Below are 21,342 nucleotides of genomic sequence, written 5' to 3'. Positions count from 1 at the left end.
ATGTTTCTGTTTTTCCAGCCACAAAGGTTTCAGAAATAATAGATTTGTTAGCACATTTAGAGAAAATCTTCTCCATTCTCTTTGCAGTGAATGGAGAGGCTGAGCATGTGGACTTCATCGACAGCAGCGTGACAGAGGAGGAGGAGATCAGGATAGATCCACCCACACCTCCTCTCACAGCACCTTCTCTGGTACCACTCTTTCAGACCGATCAGCAATTGTGTCAGATCCTCTTGTTGCTCAACATCTTGCCTCATATGTTATCTTAGAACAGGGAAGTTATTCAATGTGTCATTTATTTCCAGGAACCAAAGGAGAGCTATTCACTGCCCCAAACCCAGGACTCAACAATAAGCAGGTAAGTCCTACTGTAAAAGATACCCTTTGCAAGGCAGTGCTACTATTTAGCAGAATAAACCAGAGCACGTATTTCAGCACAAAACAGGAATATTGGTTTGCAGAGTCACTCCAGATGAATTTTAGATGGAGTGAAAACAGTGTGGGCAGAGGGCAAGCCAGATCTTTAGACTGTGTGCGCGGACTCTTTAAAGCACAAAGCTACATAATGATTTAAAGTTTAAAACAGGAATATCAGTTCAAAGTTCAAAATAGGAAAATTGTGTTTCAGCATAAAACTGGAAGAGCAAAGTTTCAGATGGTGAAAGGAGTAATAGGTGATCGAAAACTATTACTGCCAATTTGTTAATCCTCTTCTGTGAGGGGGGAGGAAGGACCAGAAGAACAAGGGTTGATGAGAAGTGCCTCAGTTTTCCGTAACACCAGTGGTGTTTGACGCCGGTAATGACCTCCTCCAAGGTCTCGTTTGTTTACAGTTCTTGTGCCAAGTTATTCCAGGATATCTGAACAGCATTTACGTAGCACCTTTAATTCTACTCAGCTGGTTTCTGTGTTCTTCATTGAAGCTCAGCAGTGTGTTGGTTTCTCTGGTTACTAGAGTTACAAAGACCGACAAGGTTTCTCTCTCTCTTTTCCTTCCTTGTTTTACAGGGTCACTTTACAGCATATTTGAAAAGCTGGGAAAGTCAATAGGCTAGAGTTCCCATTACTTACAGTGTTAGTCACTCTCTGCCCCTCAAACTCTGCCCGTTGAGTGCTTGTGGGCGCCGTTATCTTGGAAGGTTTACAGTTTTCACTCACTGACTCGCCCAGTTTTTACTTTTATTACAATGTGGCAACATTAAGCGCTTTGTCTAATGGTATCTTTTAAAAGCTGATCTAAAACAAAGCATGCCAGAGGGAGTGTAAGAGCAAAATGAGATGCCAGTAATATCTGTGCTGAAGCAATTGGTCGATAAATTTGCAAATGAAATCAGCACAGCTAAATGGAGTGCAGCCATTGACCACTGTTTCTCCAGTTGGAAAAACATTTGACCAGTCAAAACTTTGTAGGCGGGGATCAGGAATAGAGACGTCACCTTTCTGTGCCACAGCAGGAAAAAAGGCTACATCCATGAAACATTGCTACAGAAAAATGGCAAGCATGGATGAGATGTTGTAAGTCAAACAGAAATTGCATGAAATCAGTCTAAAGGAATGACCATCCATCCATCGTCAACCGCTTATCTGGCGTACAGGGTCGGGGGGGCTGGAGCCAATCCCAGGTGACATCGGGCGAAAGGCGGGGTGCACCCTGGACAGGTCGCCAGTCCACCGCAGGGCCACACATAGACAGACAACCAGTCACACTCACACCTAAGGACAATTTAGGGTCAACCTAGGCACATGTCTTGGCCACAGGGCTATCCACCAGACCACTGTGCCGCCATAAAGGAATGACGTGGAACAAAATAGCAGTCTGATTACAGACACAGGCTCCTATATTAAAACGTCCTTTTTTTTAATCCCCGTGTTTTCCTTTCCATGTAGTGTCGTCGTCAGCAGCAGCCACATTCACAGCCCTGTTTGTGCTGCAGCCCAGCAGGCGGCTTTTTATCATGCTGCTCTGTTGTTCCATAACCAAGATAGCTACATTGTTGAGATTTATTTCCCAGCAGCCCCCTTGGCTACATATTAATATGGGATGCAGGGCCATTGTTCTCAGCCTCTGGAGGAACAAGCAGCATGCACCATTGTTCTAAATCTTTGAGTTTTATCAACTGGTCTCGGGCCAAATTACTAACATTTATTCAGCGCTCAGACCCTCAATAAGCCTCATATACAGTACATGATTTCAATGTGGTACCGGGACTGCCAGTCTGTTGTTTCTGACTTTTGAGGAGGAAGACCAAGTTCAGCTGTTGGACAATCCTGTATCGCCTCTACAAACACAACACTTCCGATCATCGTGTATCTTGAACAAACGGATGTTCTAAATCTTGGCTTCCATCGCTTCCTTTGGGACTTCTAAGAATAGAATACAGGGACCTAATATGGAAACTAAACACAGTTTGTAAACAGACTTTTACTAGATAAAATGTCTAGATAAAACATCTATCAAATCTGCTGTTTTATTTTGAGTTTCTATTCTTAAGCTTTTATCTGCTCTCACTTTTAGTTGTCAGACTGGCTGGAACCTCGTCAGTGTACAATCTTCACCCAGTGTGGTACATAGAATTTTTGGATTGTCATGCATAAAACCAAATGGATAAATATTTACTACAACTTGAACAAAATCTGTTTTCAGTGTGGTGGTGGTCTAGGGCCCATTTCCCAAAAACTGCCATAACTTGTGTGCTGTGTGTGTTGTGCTGTTAATCAAGTTTGTTCGACGGGGCTAGTAAAAATGGTTTCATGTAGCCTGTAACAAGTTGGGCTCCTTTTTGTATCATTTGGCCGTTTCCCCTAATGAACAGTTAAAGGCTAAATTCCATTAGTCTGGCTCTGTCTCTCCTCAGTGCTTTGAATCCTGTAGGCTCATGCCTAGTAACTGACAGCCGGTGACCTACAGAACCAAATGCAATTTCAGCTTATTTTAGCTAGGCTCTGAAATAAAAAAACTCTGTTTATATAATTGAAGACTTCTTTGACTTGTATTCAGTCAGGGAACATAACAGGAAGATTCGTCCCAGGATATTTATCAGCCAAATCAGGCAACAGCGACTCCAAATGAACTGATAAAAATGTGTGGAATTTCACATTGTCTTATTTGCCTCATTGGTCTTCTTCTAACTCTTTTCCTCATTCTTTTTCCTTTCTAGGTCTAGCCTCGATGTGGTGGTGGGCCCCCCATCATCAACCTCATCCTCTCCCCTGTCCCCCTCCAGCCCCACGCTGGAGGAGCGGAAGAGGCCGGGCACCCTGTTCATCTGGCAGGAGAGAGAGCGTCTGCAGCAGCAGAGAGAAAAGGCCAGGTAAATCCTTACATACACAATGTTTTCACCTGTGCTGATTACATTTATTATCAAATTTTATTTTGAGGGAAATGTTTGTCATAAAGGGTGGAAATCTTCATGGAAGAAGATTCATTTGATGCCAAGTGCATGAATGGTTTGGACACAGACATCACATGACATTAGCAACCATAATGTAACTCTCAAACTGGAACACAGCCTGAACATGAGCGTTTCTAAGTTGGCCTGTTCAGAGCAGCTTGTGTTCCACACATACAGTAAGGAACAGCTCTCTGTCTTTCTCATATCTAATTATACTCTTTCCAAAACTCTTAATTTTGCAGTTTGCTGAAGTCATCCTCCAAAGCAGGAAGTCTTGCAGCCACCGCACCACCGACAGGAAGTAGCTCGGCGTAAGTAAGGGCTGTTGAACAGATCAAACATACAGCAGTGCGACAGCAGAGAGACACGTGACATAAAGTGACTTAAAAGTAAAACTCACATCCATTCATTCATCCATTTCCTCAAATGGAGGGAGGCTAGAGGGTGTGGGAAGTGTTGGTTTTCTGTAGTGAGCAAACGTCAGTGTCTGTCTCCCCCTAGTGGTGCATCTCCAGAGAACAGCAGCTCTAACTCAGGCCTTCGGCAGCGATGTGCAGTGAGTAGCAGCCGTTATTCCTTCAGTAAATACAGCTGAGAGATGCACAGCATGCGCATAGCGTGTGTCTCCGTTGATGAAAATCTTATTAGATTTTTAAAAGTTTCTTTTTTATTAGAGCGCTGACCAGATGAGCACAGTGTGTACAACACTTCTACAGCGTTCCAGCAGCAGAACAGGTACCCCACACACACACACACACACACACACACACACACACACACACACACACACACACACTCTTGTTTTTAAAATTATTTAAATCTAAACATGCAGTAGCTTATTATTATTTTAATTTTATTACATATTGCAGGAGGTGCTGTAGCTAAGCTATTATAAGGGCATATTATTTCCCGCCCACAGACGAATACCTCAGAGATAGATTCAGTCACTATGACAACCACTGATATTTACAGTGTAAACATGACCGATGAAGGCATTGCTGCTGTTTCAAGCTGTGGGTTTTGCCAACTTACTCCTATGATGTTATTATACAACTGAGCCATCATTGTTTCCTAACACCTCTGCCGGTCTGAACCGGAGAAACGCTACACTTCTGAAGCGGTGCCCAAGGCAAATACAACTGTGTGTAACCTTAGCAACAAAACTAACGATTCACATTACCTTATGAGTCGACTTACTGGTGACTAACGTCACGTAATGGTGAAATTGAAAGTTCGTTAATGACCTTGGAAACAGCACGGTCTCATCACAAATGATCAGTAGCTGTTTTGGACCTTCTGATCATGTCACACAGTCTTCCTCAGTATGTGGCCCTGAACTCATAGAAATGTTCACATTTGCTTCTTTTTTTTTACCCTGAGCACTTGGCGGACTTTGCTCCATGTTGGTTTAAAGGGTGAGACTGGTTATGGATGATGATGATTTAATTAGAATTAGAAAGTCTTGATCATTGTACAAAAATATACAACAAAATTAGAAAGAATATTGCTCTAAGAAAATGTAGGTAAAAAGATATTGCACTGGAATGTAATCAGTGAGTTAGAATCATTTAAAAGAAATTAGAGGAGACCTGTACAGTCTGCCAGAGGGCAGGAGACTGAACAGGTGGTGACCAGGATGGGATGGAGTCCTTAGTTATTTTCCTGGAAAGCTCTTTCAGGGAGGGCAGAGGGTGTTTTTTTTTTTTTTGAACGGTTTTGATGACCCTCTGCAGACATCTCCTGTCTGCCGCTGAACAGCCAGCATATAGACTGTGATGCAGTACACCAGTACACTTTCCATCATGGAGTGGTAGAAGGCCACCAGCATTCTCAAAAGCTGCTGGGTCTTTTTTACCGCTGTCATGTTTGTAGACCAGGACAGATCCTCTGGGATGTGAGTTCCAAGAAAATTGAAAGAGGAAACCCTCTGCACACGATCCCCGTTGATGTAGAGTGGGGCAGGGTCCACTGTGTGCCTCCTGTAGTCAGTTTCTTTGGTTTTGCTGGTGTTGAGTGCCAGCTTGTTCATAGAACACCACTCTGAACTACAGTGCCAAGAAATAATAAGCCTGTGCACTTTTTTCCATAATTTAGTCATTAATTGGGGCTCTGACCTTCTTAAAAGTCACAATAATGGAAAGCTATATCTGTCTCAAATAGAAAGGGAGTTTTACTAACCAGTTCAACCTTATTTTACAGCAGTGACCTGAACCAAAATGTGTTGATCACTTCTCCACATTGGCCAGGATTTCCCTATTCAAAACTGTTCACTTATATTGATATTTCAGGAACGGCTCCTTTCTGTTCCTGTCACAGAATCTCATTTGATTTGAGGCCAAGATTGACCTTGACATTCTGAAATATTACTTTTCTTATGTCTAAGGCATTTTATTTTCAGGGCCATTTTTGTGCATTGAGCATCGGATGACTGACAGGTAGCTGAAGGTTTTATACATTTGAGTGCATTGTTCCCTCAGTGGTTATTCGGGCCCAGGGGCATGAAGATCCATACTTTATGTGTCACCTTTGCTTTTATGGTTGGAGATCTATTATTTTGTTTAGCTTTATTAACCCAAAGTGTTTTGCAAACAAATATTGTGTTTTCTATCAAGTTTTCACGTAACCTCGTCCCGGTGACGTAATGGAGCATTCAGGCCAATTTGAGATGTACAGTGTCGTTGGGCTATCTTAAGGGAGAGCCATGCTTTCCTCCTCTAGCGTTGCCCTTCCATGATCACCATTTATTTTTATTTTTTTTCTTACTGCCGAGACATTAATCACAACCTCAGTGACTCTGAGATATTTAGACAGGTTACCTGGAACCCAAGGCTTCTCTTCCACCTTTTTGCTGTCGTGTTTGTTCAGAGCAAGGCTCAACTAACCACTAACTACAGTTTCATCTTACATTGATAGGAAAGTCTGACTTGTCTCTTTTTATAGGTACTTTGTGAAGGTGTTCAAACATTATTTAATAAATATAGACATAGATTGTATCTGGCTAATATAGTGACTTTGATTAAGGTCAGAGCACATTTTATGACTGAATTCTGCATAAATGTAGGTAATACCAGAGGGCTCACTTTCTTACTTTGGTAAGTTCAGTTAGTGATGAAACAATAACGGACTTGAAAAGAGAAGAACATACAACAGAGGTGTTTCACACAACCACCTTCACTGCTCTGGGCTTTTCTTCACCTCACGTATTGTCTGCTGTCAATAACGGTAATTGTAGTGAATTTTCACTGACCAACTTACTAGTGCTGGATAGTGAACCTCAGTACTTTAGGGACCAGCCAAACTGTGCCCCAGCTGAATATAAAAAAAACTGCTACAGCACCAAAGGTTGGCATCAAATGCTTTGTTTAGATTTGTAGAAGTAAAGCTAAGGTGTCCTTTGTCCTCTGATGCACTGCAGAAGTTTTGCTCTTTACGTTGAATGAAAAGGTGAAGTAGTAGTGTATTATCTGTGTTATTTTGATCGTGAAACTTCCCTCTTCTAAACGGTGGCCTGACCATCTTTATACAAGTTCACACTTAGCTGCTCTTCTGTGAGCTTTCAACCCCATCCTCATTGTACGTCTGTCCTTTCATGTCATATAAATTGAATGGTATGGAAATGTGTAGTATGAATGTATCTCCTTACATCTTACATACACCTGTAACATTGAGCTGAATGTTTGTGCCAGATGTCCCTTCCTCCCCGAAGACTTCCCCTCCACCCGGCCAGGCACAGAAACCCAACAGCTTCCTGTTCCGCACCTCCTCCCGCAGCAACGTCAGACCCACAGGTACACAAACAACACAACGCACACCCTTTCCGCCTTCACTCAGTGCTGCAGAAATGTTCCAACGTCTTTGTCTTTTTGTCAGGGTCCATCTTTACTCTTGGTGAGTCTGGCAGAAGTGAGTCTCGCACGATGTTGCGCTCTCCGAAAGAGGAGAGACAAGACATCAAACAGCTACGCAAGGTAAACATGTACAGAAAACTAGTGGTGTGATGAGATCTCGTGCCACGTCTCGTCGAGGTGAAAAGCTGTCTCGCGATATCAGCATGACAGACTGTGAGGGTGAAATCAGCATAGAAGATGCCCCCGCCACATTTAAATAAATACTTTGTGTGGGAGCATTTCGGGTACCAAGTGGAAACAATTTTCCAACTTTGATTTCACCTGAAACTCCTGAAGATTTACTGAAAGCTACGTAAGACGACCTGTGACTAACAAAGGTCATCTGACCGCAATGTAGCTTTCAGTAAATGTACCATAACTACAGTATATATAGTGAGGGAGGTTCTCTTTTTATTAATTTTTTCTCCTCAAACACCCCTGTGGTGTGTGTTGTAAACGTTTATGTTAATTAAATAACTGTGACAGTCTCACACATACTCTATATCGGCATCTTCTCACAGTTTGAAGATGTGAGATGCTTAAAGATAGAATTGAATTTGTGTGATGTTTCTACACACATATGCAAAACATCATCGTTATTTTAGTTGCTGCGTAAGAAGCTTTTTAATGCTGACTGGAATAATAATCTAACATAATGCTGTCTGTCTCCCTCCTCAGACTTTGGAGTCTCGGCTGAAGATCACTCTGCCGGAGGATCTGGGCGAGGCCTTGTCTAACGGCACCACCCTCTGCCAGCTGGTCAATCAGATTCGACCGCGCTCCGTGTCAATCATCCACATTCCCTCCCCAGCAGTGGTGAGTCTGTCCTTCTGCCTTTTAATGATCACACAGTTCCTCTGTTGAGAAGGATCAAGACACCAAACAGCAGTGATGGTGTTCTTCTCACGTTTGTTGGATAGTTTAAACAATAAAATTCTTGATTTGGTAACTGCAGGTTCAAAACAAGGCTGTGTAACTTTTAAAAGAAGAAATAACACATTCTCTCTCTTACAAATGAAAAGTTAATTCATAAGCAATCAGCAGTTTTGCTTCACCAGCCTTACTTGGACAGGTCTGACCAGCAGCTTATAGTGGCTAATGTTAGCAAGCTTTAGAACTGACATTACTGAGTCTGTTTGCTGAGTTTGATTCTTCTCTACTAGTGCTACTGTTACACTACGTCTTAGCAGGTCACCAAAACGTCTTTGAAGTTATGGCCTTTATCCTGTGGCAACTGTTGTACAGTCTCAGATTGAACTTGGTGTTCAAGGTGTTTGTGTGCACAAATGAATGTTCCCAAAATACTTTCTCTCAAATGAATAGTTGGTGTGCATGGAACATAACGTTAAATGATGTTGGTACATTTCAACATTCACCATAAATAAAGGACAGTTTTCAAGTAACGGTCTCAAATAAGAGCAAGGGGTGTGATCAGCAGAGACAAATAAAGACTGGTTACTAATAAAAATAAACAAATATAATAATGTAATAAAAATAGTAAGACTTTAAGCTGTGAAGTTTCTATCAGCGAAACTCAAACATTTCTGCATATGTTCCACATGTACAGCCTGCCAGGAACAGGAGGGATTCTGACTTTTGAGCCGCTAACAGCTTTTAATGTGAAACATTTGTGCAGAAAGTGACAACTTTCACCAGTGGTAGCTTATAAATGGAAGTGACTGAAAGTCATTAGTTATGTTAAAAAGAGATACTGAGTGCAGCAGAGTGGTGAGTACGACTCATCATTAATTAGTGCTGTGGTCAACGCGTAACCATGGAGGAAATGTTGAGTTTTCATTTGCAACAGCAAATGAAAATAGGGAGGCTTCATACTAACATGATCAAATATATTTTTCTCTGCAGCTGAGGTAATAACAGCAGCTATTTTAGAATGCATGACACCCTAATCCCAACTAATGATAACTGTTCGAACAAAGCAGTAACTTCACTCCAGCGTGACCTAAATGTGGTTGCCTGATGTTATTTTCAGCCAAAGCTGAGCTCAGCAAAGTGTCGACTCAACGTGGAAAACTTCATTGCTGCTTGTCGCAAGCTGGGAGTCCCTGAGGTAAGGACCATGTCTCATTCTCTTTCCTGCCCAGCCAACTTGTGCACATTTTGATACGGCCGAATCTAATGTTGTTTCTTCAGAGCAGCTCACGGTTTAAAAGCACAGTTGGTTGAAACAGAATTTTTCATGTGCTTTAAGCCCAGTTGTGTTGCTATATTATTCCTGTCAGGGCTGGACTGACGTGTGTGTTTGAAGGCTTTTTGTCCTGACGGGAATCACATTTTCAATCAAATGCCAGATTCTGGCTCATATATCAGTCCAACCCTAACTCTGCTTTGTCCTTCTCTTGTCTTATAGTTATAACAATATAACTACTTGTATTTTCCTCGTGTGTGTGTGTGTGTGTGTGTGCGCGCCTGCCTGTGTCCTGTCCAGAGGGACGTGTGTGTGTGCTCTGATGTGCTTCTGTGCAAGCTGCCCGCTGTGCTGCGCTGTGTGACGGCCCTGCTGGCCGTGGAGGGGGGGGAGACGGCGGAGGACCAGTCCCCCCGCCACTCCTCGCCTTCGTCGTCATCATCCTCGTCCTCATCCTCGTCCTCGTCCTCCTCTTCCTCCTCCTCGCTGCTGTCCACAGATTTCCTGCTCTTCTACTGTGCCGCCATGGCCCTGCTCTACGTCCTCTACTGCTACCTGCTCACCTAGAGGGGCCACACACAACACACATTACTTAAATATTCACACGACTGTCCAGCTGCTGAACACACACACACACACACACACACACACACACACACACACACACGCGCGCGGCTACAGTTGTAGAGTTTGAGGCTAGCACACACAGTTGTCATCTCAGACATGACTCAGCAGTGTGTGTGTGTGTGTGTGTGTGTGTGTTTTCAGTACCCTTCAGGGCTGTAGAGCAGCTGTCCCAGGAGTGTCTGTTGACTGTCCACAGCTGCACTGGTTGGATGTTAGAGCAATAGAGAGCATTCAGCCGAGCACCTTTAAGCCACAAACAGAATACACTACAGAGCCACAGCTCTTCATTTAGACACTTAGAGGAATAGAAAGCACTACACTGATGGACAAATACTGTTTGGGAGCAATTAAACAGAGAAATGCCTTAGCTTAGTTTAGCCCTCACTCTGTAACGCACAGCACGTTTGGAGGAGATGTGAGGTTTTGGTCTAAGGCAGAGCTGCCCCACAGGCAGAAACAATCTCATTGGTTGAGACATGAATGGGCGGAGCAAAGGAACCACACCCTCAGTTGAATCCCAGGGACACACTTTCCCTGCACGGCCATAGACAAACAGCTGCAGCGGGAGCTTCGTTAATGGTGTACTTGCGTGCTTTGCGTGTACATGGAAGGTTGGAGCCACTAAGGAGCTGATCAGGCCCCGTCATTCCTGGCTTACACCTGAATACCTTGAGAATTTCTAATTCGGCACATTGTAAAAATCCCTAAACATGGTGACACTTGAGGTGATTACTGTATTGTTAATGTTGGGACCACAGCAGAAAAGGCACACAAGGGAACAAGCCCTGGTGTTCCACCAATGTCGTCGTCGTCTGCTCAGAGTTGCTGCTGACCTAACTTGTATACATTCACTGTATGTTTATTCGTTCATTTCTGAGGATGCACGTGATCAACACTCTACAGGAGGGGATGCAGGGTAGCCTTAATGTGCATAAGAAGGCCTAGTTGAACTTGAAACTTCATTCATAGATTTTTTTTTTTTTTTTGGTGTTACTTTTTGACCACTAGCTCTGGTTTGGGCTTCACCAACTCTTGAGAAAAACATGTCTCTTTAGCTGCTAAATGCTTCACTATGTTCACTATAATGCCCCCTCTCATTTCATACCTAATCCCCAAGTTAGTCAAACAGGTTTTGAAGAGAAAAGAAAGTTATAAACATCCATCACAGTTTACAGATTAACCTCCCTAACATTAGTACATTGTATGCTTTTTAGTGTGTATGGAATTGGGAAACCGTGATAAATCTCAGGAGGTCAACAGACTAGTTAAATAGCTTACCTAAATGCTGAAGTTACTAGTTATTACAAAATGCAGTTAGCTAACATAAATATTCTTTCTCAGCATCACTCAGCCGGAGGGTCTGTGGTTCTTTAGCTCTGCTCACCAAGTTTAAACTTGAGATTATCTGCGTTCACAGCAGCTCCACCTCTGACACATATTCAGACTCGTACTCCAGTCTGCGCGTTTGCCTCTCATCCTGAGAGAGAAGCTGTTGAAGTAACCTGAGACTAAACTGTGAATGTGATTTTTAGCCTTGAGACAGATGCAAGTTATTGAAATGTGGAACCGGGATGTTAAGAGATGTTATTTCTTACACAACAATGTGACAGTGAGACGAATGATAAGTGTGCCTCTTACTGAACTCTGACCACTCGCAGACTGCTCTTCTTTTGTTGTCTGCTATGTTAGCTGTGAGCAGCAGGGGGCGATGTCGCTGCATCAGTCCCCCTCCAGGCCTCATGTGTCCAAACTGACGGTACAAACCCCCCCCTGCATGAGGTCTTTTGTTGGCACTGGTACTTTTCGACCAGCTGACATCATGTTTGTATAAATGTAAACAGGTTATTAACTTATTGCGTTTTTATTTATTTTGGATTCTGTTCTGTTATTTTTGTTTCTGTGTTGAAACAGCAGAGGCTTCACCAATTTAGTTAAGCCTGTAAGCTAATAGTTTTAAACGCCTCATAAGGCTTTGTGAAATCTATGTGTGGGCTTTAAATCACACACTGGTAAATTAGATGTAATCAATATTCAATTATTCAGAGTTAAAATAACATTAATTTAAAAAGTTTTTCCCCTTCATTGGATTGGTAATTGATTTCCTAGAGGCTACACGTTAAACAGAGCATCAACGGCCTCTGCTGTTTCTGCCACACGCTGTGTCTGGCGTTTTGCTCATAGAAGGTTAATGTCTGCAACTAAACACAAATTGGAATCTGATTATAATGCTTGACTGATGTGGGGCTTGAAAGCCAATATCAATAGTGAGATTTTGGGCTTCTGCTGCTAAACTGTGGAAATTCACATTATTTATTGTTTTTAATCTTATCAAGGTCTCTTAAGCAACATTTAAACCGTTATGGGAAAGTAAAACTTTCTACTGAAACTCAAATGAACTAAAAGCAGGGGACCAACATAATTTGGTCATAGGGAAAACTTCACAAACTGTTGTACTGTGGTACAGAGAAAGCAACAAAATAATATTGGAGGTAAACATTTATGATTTTCTCCACATCAGCTATATGGTATAACCCTACTGAGTAGTTACCCAGTACTGATCCTGTTAAAATATGATGCCCCAAGTCTTCAATATTAAAAAAATAATTTATGAAATCAGTTATCATATGCATAAATTGTGTAAAATATAAATGAACCCATAATTTAACTCTTTTTATTTAGTTTAACATAGCTACATGCTACCTATCTAGCAAGCTGACTAGCTAGGCTGGGTTGCGAGCTTGAATTGTTTCTCAGCATCAAAATGAAGAGGCAGTGTTAGCCATGTTAGCTAGTTTGTTTTGGTTTAAGCGACCAGTCTCTTTGCTCTTTACAGTTGTGTCGCTTTCTCTAAAACACACAATTAGCTACTGTCAACATTAGCTCTTCACGTTGATGCCCATTAATTATTTAAGCTGATAATCAACCTAGTTAATTAGCTGGCTAGTAATTACTGAGGTTAGTAATTGTCCTGTAACTGTTTATTTACAGCAGCAGCCTCTACTTGGTTGATTAAAAAATTACTTTTGCATCGTTGTTGCTCTAGCTAACAGAAGCTAACTGCCTAGCATTCTTGCTTAAGAAGCAGGAAGGCATGTGAGTGACTGAAAGGTGAGCAGGCAGTGACAACACCACATGTATTAAAATGTGTCCTGAAATTAAAGAATCACTTGGAAAAAATGCCAAATAATTCAACACGGACTTTGGAAATACATTTCTCCAATGTAAAAACAAAGAACTCCACTAAAACTGAATAATGAAATAACATTTCATAGTAATAACTTTAGTTTTAATAATTAGTATTTCATAAGTAATTGGTTCATGTATATATTTTCGCAATATATTCAAGATTAATTTCATAATGTCTTCTTAATTTATTTAATGTTACTTAACACTTTGGCTTAATTTGAGGACCCGGTCTATTAAAACTGCAGTATAGTTTTATAACTTGATTTACGTATTTATTTAACAAGGTGTACAACACACTGGTTATTTTCGTCCACCGTCCATTTCATGTTCACATCTCTGCTGTTGTCTAGAGTTCAGAATATCCACTGTAAAAACCTCCCTTTCATGTCTGATAATTTTTTTTTTTTATTAGACTGCTGTTAAGATGAAATTTATACTGTTTCAATTCAAATGTATATTTTATAAATGAAACTGGATAAGCAACAGAGTAATTACTTCACTGGCTTAGACCAAGCTATATTCCTAAATACGTTAGTGGAACAGAAATACCATTGTATTTTATATTTATATGATACCCTTGTACTATTAAGAACAATTTGAGTTTATATAAAGCTATATGTAAAGTTTTTTTTTCTCCTCCGGCTGTAAAGAAATTATTAAAAATGAACTTTGATCATTTTCTGTTTGTCTGCTTGCTGCCGTCATGTCTTTGCTTAAACTGCCAAGAACTATGAATGTCATCAGGGTATCTGCAGCTGCTTAACTGTCTTATTTTCACAATAACGATTAACTCGAATGTTTCCAACCACTCAAAGCTCTTTACACTATATGTCACATTCACGCATTGATGGCAGAGGCTACAAGAAACAGTTTGCTCAGTTGTCATTACGTGACCAAAGTATGAAATTATTATCAAACTATTAACTATATCAAGTCTGTCAAGACAGGTTAGATTTAATTTCCAATGAATTTACAGGTGAAGTTCTATATCTTCCTTCCTGTCAACAAATCCCATGTGCAGAGCCAAACCTACAATGAAGAATTCTCTGTGCGTTGTCCTGCTGCCCAAAATACTCACTAGAGCACTAAATGTGGATTGATCCGCTGTCCCCAACAAACCTGTTTGAGTTACGTTTGCTAAAAACTACAGTGTCCAGTTGTTTTAGAAAACTTAACTAATTAATTACACAGCAGGCCTTAATGCTCGGTTCAGATTTATTGCCCACATCACAGTTCACATTGTTTAAATGTGGCCCATGTCAGACTGAATTGTGAAGAGGCTACGGCTTGCAAGTGACCCACATCCGCAGAAGAATGACTTCACACGCAGTACGCTGCTGTACGGAAGTAAACAAGGAGCCACACAGGTTAGCTCTTGCTAACCCTCCCGATTTTCATTGCCCTCTCCCAGGCTCACATTTCTCCTGAGTTATGACAAATGTTCACAACTTTGTCCTTTAAATTACATTAATCACTATTTCTGGCTCTGACAACGCATGTCTCCTGTTTCCGCTCAGACAATTAACATTAGCACGTGACTAGGGCTGGACAATAAAACAATAATTATGACTATCATTTTTTTTTTTCCCCCAATAACAAATGTTCAATAAATGTTTGACTTCATCCACTTGAATCATAAGCGAATTAGGACTTAATTTTTTTATTAAGATATTTATTTTGTTGAGGAAAAAGGACTGAAAAAAGCTTTTAAAAAATTTTACTCGTGCATTTGTGCATGACAAAGATTTTATCATGATTGTTTTGAATGTTCTACCTCAGATTTGTGAAGTGATCCACTGACCATTAAGAGTTTAAACCACAATTAACAATCAGGTTTCTTCAGCTTTCACTCAGGAGCCTTTAAACTCGAAAGATATAACGATTTGATACTTATTGTGATAATTATCTTTAACTTTTTATCGTGGGACTGGCCATATCATCCAGTCCTACACGTGACTCAGAAGATGGCTCGTGACCGGGTGGATTTCACCTGGAAAGAAGGAAGTTTGGAACTGGAAAAGATCAGATTCCATGTGACTTGGCTATTCACACTGTTATAAAGACAATCAGATCCGAGTCAGCTCCTCTGTGGGACATTTTGTTTCTGTGGGGAAGTTAACCCAACAGACTGTACATTTGCCAGACCAACCACTGAGTCCTTACCCATCTAAAACTGGAAAAAAAATACAGTTAGAAAACCCTTTTGGTTAAACATGAATGTCACCTAATGTAGATTCTCCAAGTACGTTTTCTAGTGTGGCATCTTTGTCGCCTCATTCAGGAGTATTAAGCTGGGTGGGCTCATTATTTCCCCAGGTACACAACACTGTTAACACTCCCTTTAAAATGTCTGCACTTGAAATATACTTTTAATACCAAACCGATAAGGTACTCACAGCCTCACAGCTGTACACTTGAGCACAAATAGGCTCCTCATCAGGTGCTGAGGAGTCAAAAAGAGTGTCCTTTTGGGGAAAGAAATCTCAGCACCTGGACAAGAATGTCTGTGTTTTGCACACTGATTCATTACAGTCAGCTTCATGGGATTTGTTGGCAATAAGAAAAATACAGAACAGCAGACTTATCCTTTAAATACAAACTATTCAGCAGTAATTGGTGGAGTTGGGAAGGAAGACAGAAAATCAATCACATCCACTCTCAGATCAGTACAAGACAAGGTTAACAAAATATGACTAACCGCTGATTTTGCCAGCTTGGTTCCTTCATGTTGATTTCAAGTCGGTTTCACAACACACTCAAACTGACGCAATGTGCTAAAACTGTGGGCAGGCGTGCAGATATCCTGATGTAAAATCCACTGTGCTTTAACCTCTTCAAAAGCTCCTGTGTGCTCTCCAAACAGCAGGTTTACTGTTATAAATTCCAGCTGGCCCGTGTCGGAGCAGGTGAGTGTGTTGAGCCAAGGTCAGAGGAAAAACCAGAAATCAGCCTTCAGGCTTGTACTGCACCATTCACAAGGAGGACACTCAATAAACAGTGCTGTCGCCTTTCTGATTTCCCGTCTCTGCATCACTGCAGCCTGCCTGCACACATCACTGGAGCTGTGATTTTCTATTTGCCAAGCTCTGGATCATCTACATTTCACGTATATAGTCGGACTTTACAGTTCACCAGTTAATCAAGTAATCACTACAGAGTCAGGAGCACTGATTATGTAGATTTAATCATTTCTCAGACACCTACCAGGAAATGACAAATTTTGTTGGTGAGTGAGTTCCTCCAGGGGTTTAGGGGTCACTGAGGACGATCCAGGGGGGCAACCTGGCTATAAAATGAAAAAGCTTCCACTATATGCCCTGTTGCATTCATGTTCCCATCAAGGCGCACACGCCAGCTTCCTTACATTCCCAGCCACTTTTATCTTGAAATAACAATGCTAGGCCCATGTTTTGTGTGTCAGTTCTTTTGTGGCAACACAAGTCTTAAAACTGGTTGACAAAACATTCTCAACCACTTCATGCTTTTTTTTCAGAGCTTTTTGAGCAGGTCTCGCAGCTCTTAACTGCAGATGGGGTCAGTCACTCTGTTCTCATGCTCATGTCTTAAAACTAGATTTTGACACAGGGCCACATGATCAGAAGAAAGCTGTTAAAACTACCGACACTGAACTATACGACACGCTGTGAACCTGGGTATTTGGGGCGCTGGGACGGTTGCCTACTTCTCCTTTCTGCAGCCCGAGATACTAATGTTAATTATGATGGACATGGACGAAAGAAGCACTACAATTATCTAGTGTTGCAAGTATGGGTTGTCACAGTATATACTTGAATGTGAAAGAGGAAGGTAAAAAATAGTGACAGTGTTTGACAAGATAACTGGACCCATGCTGTCACAGAATACTCTCACCATCATGAATTGTTTGCAGCTTTAGGATTAAAGCCACTATGTGTAGAATACCGATATGTCTGATTATGTTGTCTCCCAGTGGTACATTCAAATGCACACTGTGGCAGACAGCCATGCATGCTGCTACCCCACAATTAAATGTTACTCTGTTAGACTTGACAGGAATGCCGTGTGAGTGTTATCAGCCCATATTCACCTCACATTCTCTTATTTTACAAGCATTAAAGAGCCGTTTCTTGTGTTGTGTTAACAAGTTGAGCTTATATTTGGTGGATAATGTAGTTCTGTCTTTAAAGTTGAGTATTTTAGTCTTCTTATCCACAATTATAGCTTTTTCCAAAAATGGCTTAAAGTTTATCTGGAGCTGTTGTCAGACCTCAAGCCCAAATCTGCATCAAGACTTTTCAAAAGGAGACACAAAGTTATTTTCAGATGGAAATTAATACTTCAGTGTGAGTACCAATAGACAACAAGCTATACAATATATTAAGATCTGTGCACTTTAGAAAAAAAGAGATTTAAAATATTTGATCTGTAAATAATATAATATCCATCCATCGTCCACCGCTTATCCTGCGTACAGGGTCACGGGGGGGCTGGAGCCTATCCCAGCTGACATCGGGCGAAAGGTGGGATACACCCTGTACAGGTCGCCAGTCCATCACAGGGCATAATATAATATATACTATTATATTTTCATCATATATTATATAAAGAATATATTTTTATTTTACTATATTCCTATAGTCTTATCTTAAAAAAGTATACCGCCTGTGGATATTCCAAGCAAAGCTACCTATTGGAAAAATTGGAATTTGGAAATATATACACTCTGAGAGGTAAACTGTTTATGAAGGAATCCTGAAACCACTCGATCTGACTCTCATCCATTAAGAATTGGGTCATGTCTGAATAGGAATGTAATGGGATACCTAATAAGGTAGAACTAGACCATATAAAGAGTGAAACATAGGCTCTGTTTTTATTGTTTTTACTTTTATTTTTGTTATTTTTGTCTTTTTAAATATAATTTGGGTGTATGTAATTACCCCCCCCGCAAATTCGGATTTTTATATGCTAATCACAAATATATGATGTATGTGTTGGAAGAATTGATAATTAAAAGATCCTTCCAAAAATAAAATCAAAAAGTCCAATCCAATATAAATTTGTCTGACACACAATCAACAAAAGAAATATAGTTAAATGTTTCCAATTGTTGTCAGACTAATAGAACCAGGACTGGGGGTACACCTATTTGTAAATCTCTTATAACATGTTTTGTGTTGCCTACTCTTTTAGTAACTACCAGCTGGTTTCAGACGAGTCATTTACTGAATGAGGTCGCAGCCTTTAAACTTAAGAAACGTGAAAGCTTTTGGAAGAATGGGGCTACAGATGTTTTCTAGAAACAGATCCTTTACAATCGATAAATCGACCAGGCAGATATATCAGCCGATATTAGCTTATTGCACATATATCTTGCATTGTCGGCTGATAGGTAACAAGATATTGCAATACAAGCAGAAGTTTGGAAGAAATGGTGATCTAGGTTAGAGGTTATTTAGAGACTGTGTGTTCATTACAGAGTTTATCCCCTAAGAACAGCAACAACATTGGTTTTTACACTGTAGAACGTCAACAAATCCAAGCGATCTGTATCAAGATTGTTAACTATTGGCCAATTTATTGTTTTGGGACTTTATAAACTCCTAAATATCGATATCAGTATTGGCTTCAAAAATCCAGTATAGCTATAAGAACCAGCTGTAATGTATTTGTATTTATGTTGCAGGAACCAAGTGGTATATTTACTGTCAATCATAAAAGAACTGATAATACTTTCTTTTATTTATATCTGTATTCATGGACAAATATATACTAAGTAGCTTGTGTGGTGAAATTTTTGGTGAGGAGCAAATCTCAACATAGCAAAGACTTTGATTAGATCTGACTGTTGTAATTTTGGATTTATGAACAGCTGGTGAACTGGCAGTAACTCCAGAACATACTTAATTAGGACATTTTGATATGTAGTAAAGAAAAAATGTATGAAATGTGGCATCCTATCTAAACTGTATGTTGAAACAATTAATTTTAGCTAAATTTGAGTCAAGATTTCTGCATATATGCTGGAAACTTGTCATACAATTTCATCTCTAGAGTTGAATCTGCTTTATGGGAGTTTTTTGGAGGTTTATTACTTTAAATTGACTTCTGTGCAGTCATAATTAGTAGACATTGTCATCCAGTCATGGATGATCATGGCTTCAACTCCCTTTGTTGTTGCCTTTATTTCACAAGAGTGCACTGCTATTCAAAATAATCATCAAACCTCTAACTGTGCTCAAAGAACCTGGAAAAGGATCAGGATTTTAACTGGCTAACATCAAGTTAGCCTGGATTAGTTAAACCAGGCCCAGGCACTTGGCATACTGTAGCTATTCAAATGGCTAACTAAAATGCAGAATTCATGAAAGCCATGGGTTGAATGAAAGAAACAGTTCATTATACATCAGATCAGAGGTCTGTCTTTTCCATTAAACATCACAGCTTTTCTATTTTACACAGAAGTGAGTATGTGGTTGTTTTTATTTTGATGCGCCTGGTTGCTTGTTCCAACAGAAAGTGGAACTACGTCTGAGTTAATGGCTTTTCATTTCAGGCCTGAGGGGCAATGAACATGTTTCTGATAGCCACTGTAAGAGAGTGAAATGACATGCGTTGCTACAGAATGCCAGTGAGCCTGTCTTCTAAATGTGTTAACTCCTTCACCATCAGGCTGGCCTTTCTATTCACACACCACAGTTTAGAAGAAACACACCTACTACATTTCACAGACAGGTGTAGGTATATAAAGATTATATCTTACTTCATCACCAAGTATAAGTATTCTCTGTAACAGTTTTCAATTCAATTTTATTTATAAAGCGCCAAATCACAATAACAGTTATCTCATAGCGCTCATCATAAAAGAGCAGGTCTAGACCGTACTTTATACTGTGTTTTAAAACCAGAGCTTCGCAGGATGCCATGTGGGGTCAGTTGATCCAGATAGGATCACAGGAGAGTAATAATCAACTTTTATACGATAAGTAAAAATATTCTAATGGGTTGAACCTTGGTAGCATCATGTATCGCTCTCTGCCACAGGGTTTTTCTTAATACTACCACCTGATGGCGCCAAAGAAAGGAATTTTCAAATCCTATTCATAGTGACTTTAAAAAGATTTGATGTTATTTAATGTGATGTAACCCATCTACAGCTCCCTTTATCGTCTTAATGACAACATTTCTATGTCAATTAAACCACAGCTTCACAACATGTAAATGCTCTGTATTTGTATAGCGCCTTTCTAGTCTTTTCGACCACTCAAAGCGCTTTTACACTACATCTGCATTCACCATTCACACACATTCATACACAGAGCCTAAGTGCTCAAACGGAAACTAGCATTCACACACATTCATACACTGAGACGTGAATCGTGTGTATCATACCTGAATCTGCTCAATCTTTGCTCCCTCCCTTCCCAGGATTCCTTGTGTTCACCCCAACTCATCATGGAGGATGAGGGGCTGAGTCGGCTGGCCCAGACCGTCCAGGTGTTGGTCGACTTGGCCGATGGCTCCCAGCGGGCCTCGAAACAGGAAAACTCAGGAGCTGCTGGCTCCGCATAATGCTAGCACCACGTAGCGTCATCTGCAAAGATTTAACAGTATCACACCAGTGAAATCCATCTCAGGACCAGTATTTCTTTTTTTGATTATGTTTCATATTTGACTTCTAACCATCAAATGCATGGCAACAATAAAAAGACTTGTGTAAATGACTTCAAAGCCTTGCTTTGTCTTTTTTTCTCTTGTAATAAAGATTACACAGCAGAAAATAAGGGAATAGTTCAACATACAAGAGTTAAATGAGAAGATCAATATTAGTCTCATGCATGTTTCTTCTGTACAAAGCTAATCAGGATGTGGTTAGCTTAGCTTAGCATAAGACTGGAAGTAGGGGGAAACAACTAGCCAGGCTCTTCAAGTCCAAAAATACACCTGCCGACACCTCTAAAGCTCACTGATTAACATGTAGTATGTTGACTGTCGTATCTAAACACAAACAGAAAAGTAAAAACAACAGCTAGTGGTTTTGAGGGGAGTTATTTCCTGGAATTATTTCTTGACAAACAGCAGTGTATCCATCCAGCTAGTATTTCTGTGCAGTGTCTCTGGTCCT

At 40.5% G+C, this 21,342-nt stretch overlaps 1 protein-coding gene across 2 annotated transcripts in view; it reads left to right on the top strand.

Moving 5' to 3' along the window:
- The window catches only part of lrch4 (leucine-rich repeats and calponin homology (CH) domain containing 4), a 57,090-nt gene extending 36,148 nt beyond the window's left edge, over window positions 1-20,942 (top strand). The window contains exons 8-18 of one of the 2 annotated variants that reach the window (XM_038730859.1): window positions 88-191; window positions 306-358; window positions 3,159-3,311; window positions 3,635-3,703; window positions 3,894-3,948; window positions 4,067-4,127; window positions 7,079-7,180; window positions 7,263-7,360; window positions 7,958-8,095; window positions 9,270-9,347; window positions 20,646-20,942. In XM_038730859.1, coding sequence (XP_038586787.1) covers window positions 88-191; window positions 306-358; window positions 3,159-3,311; window positions 3,635-3,703; window positions 3,894-3,948; window positions 4,067-4,127; window positions 7,079-7,180; window positions 7,263-7,360; window positions 7,958-8,095; window positions 9,270-9,347; window positions 20,646-20,789 — 1,055 coding nt within the window. In that variant the 3' untranslated portion in view covers window positions 20,790-20,942. Of the gene's footprint in view, window positions 1-87; window positions 192-305; window positions 359-3,158; window positions 3,312-3,634; window positions 3,704-3,893; window positions 3,949-4,066; window positions 4,128-7,078; window positions 7,181-7,262; window positions 7,361-7,957; window positions 8,096-9,269; window positions 9,348-9,725; window positions 13,917-20,645 lie in introns of those variants that run through there. The other variant, XM_038730858.1, reaches the window with a different exon arrangement.
- The last annotated feature ends 400 nt before the right edge of the window (window positions 20,943-21,342 follow it).

The sequence above is a fragment of the Micropterus salmoides genome, unplaced genomic scaffold (genome assembly GCF_014851395.1).
Source record: "Micropterus salmoides isolate LMB-PRFRI ecotype aquatic unplaced genomic scaffold, ASM1485139v1 Ms_hic_scaffold_2, whole genome shotgun sequence".
NCBI classification, from domain to species: domain Eukaryota; kingdom Metazoa; phylum Chordata; class Actinopteri; order Centrarchiformes; family Centrarchidae; genus Micropterus; species Micropterus salmoides.
Note: the sequence above shows the minus strand (reverse complement) of the source record. Positions and strands in the feature narration are given on the sequence as shown.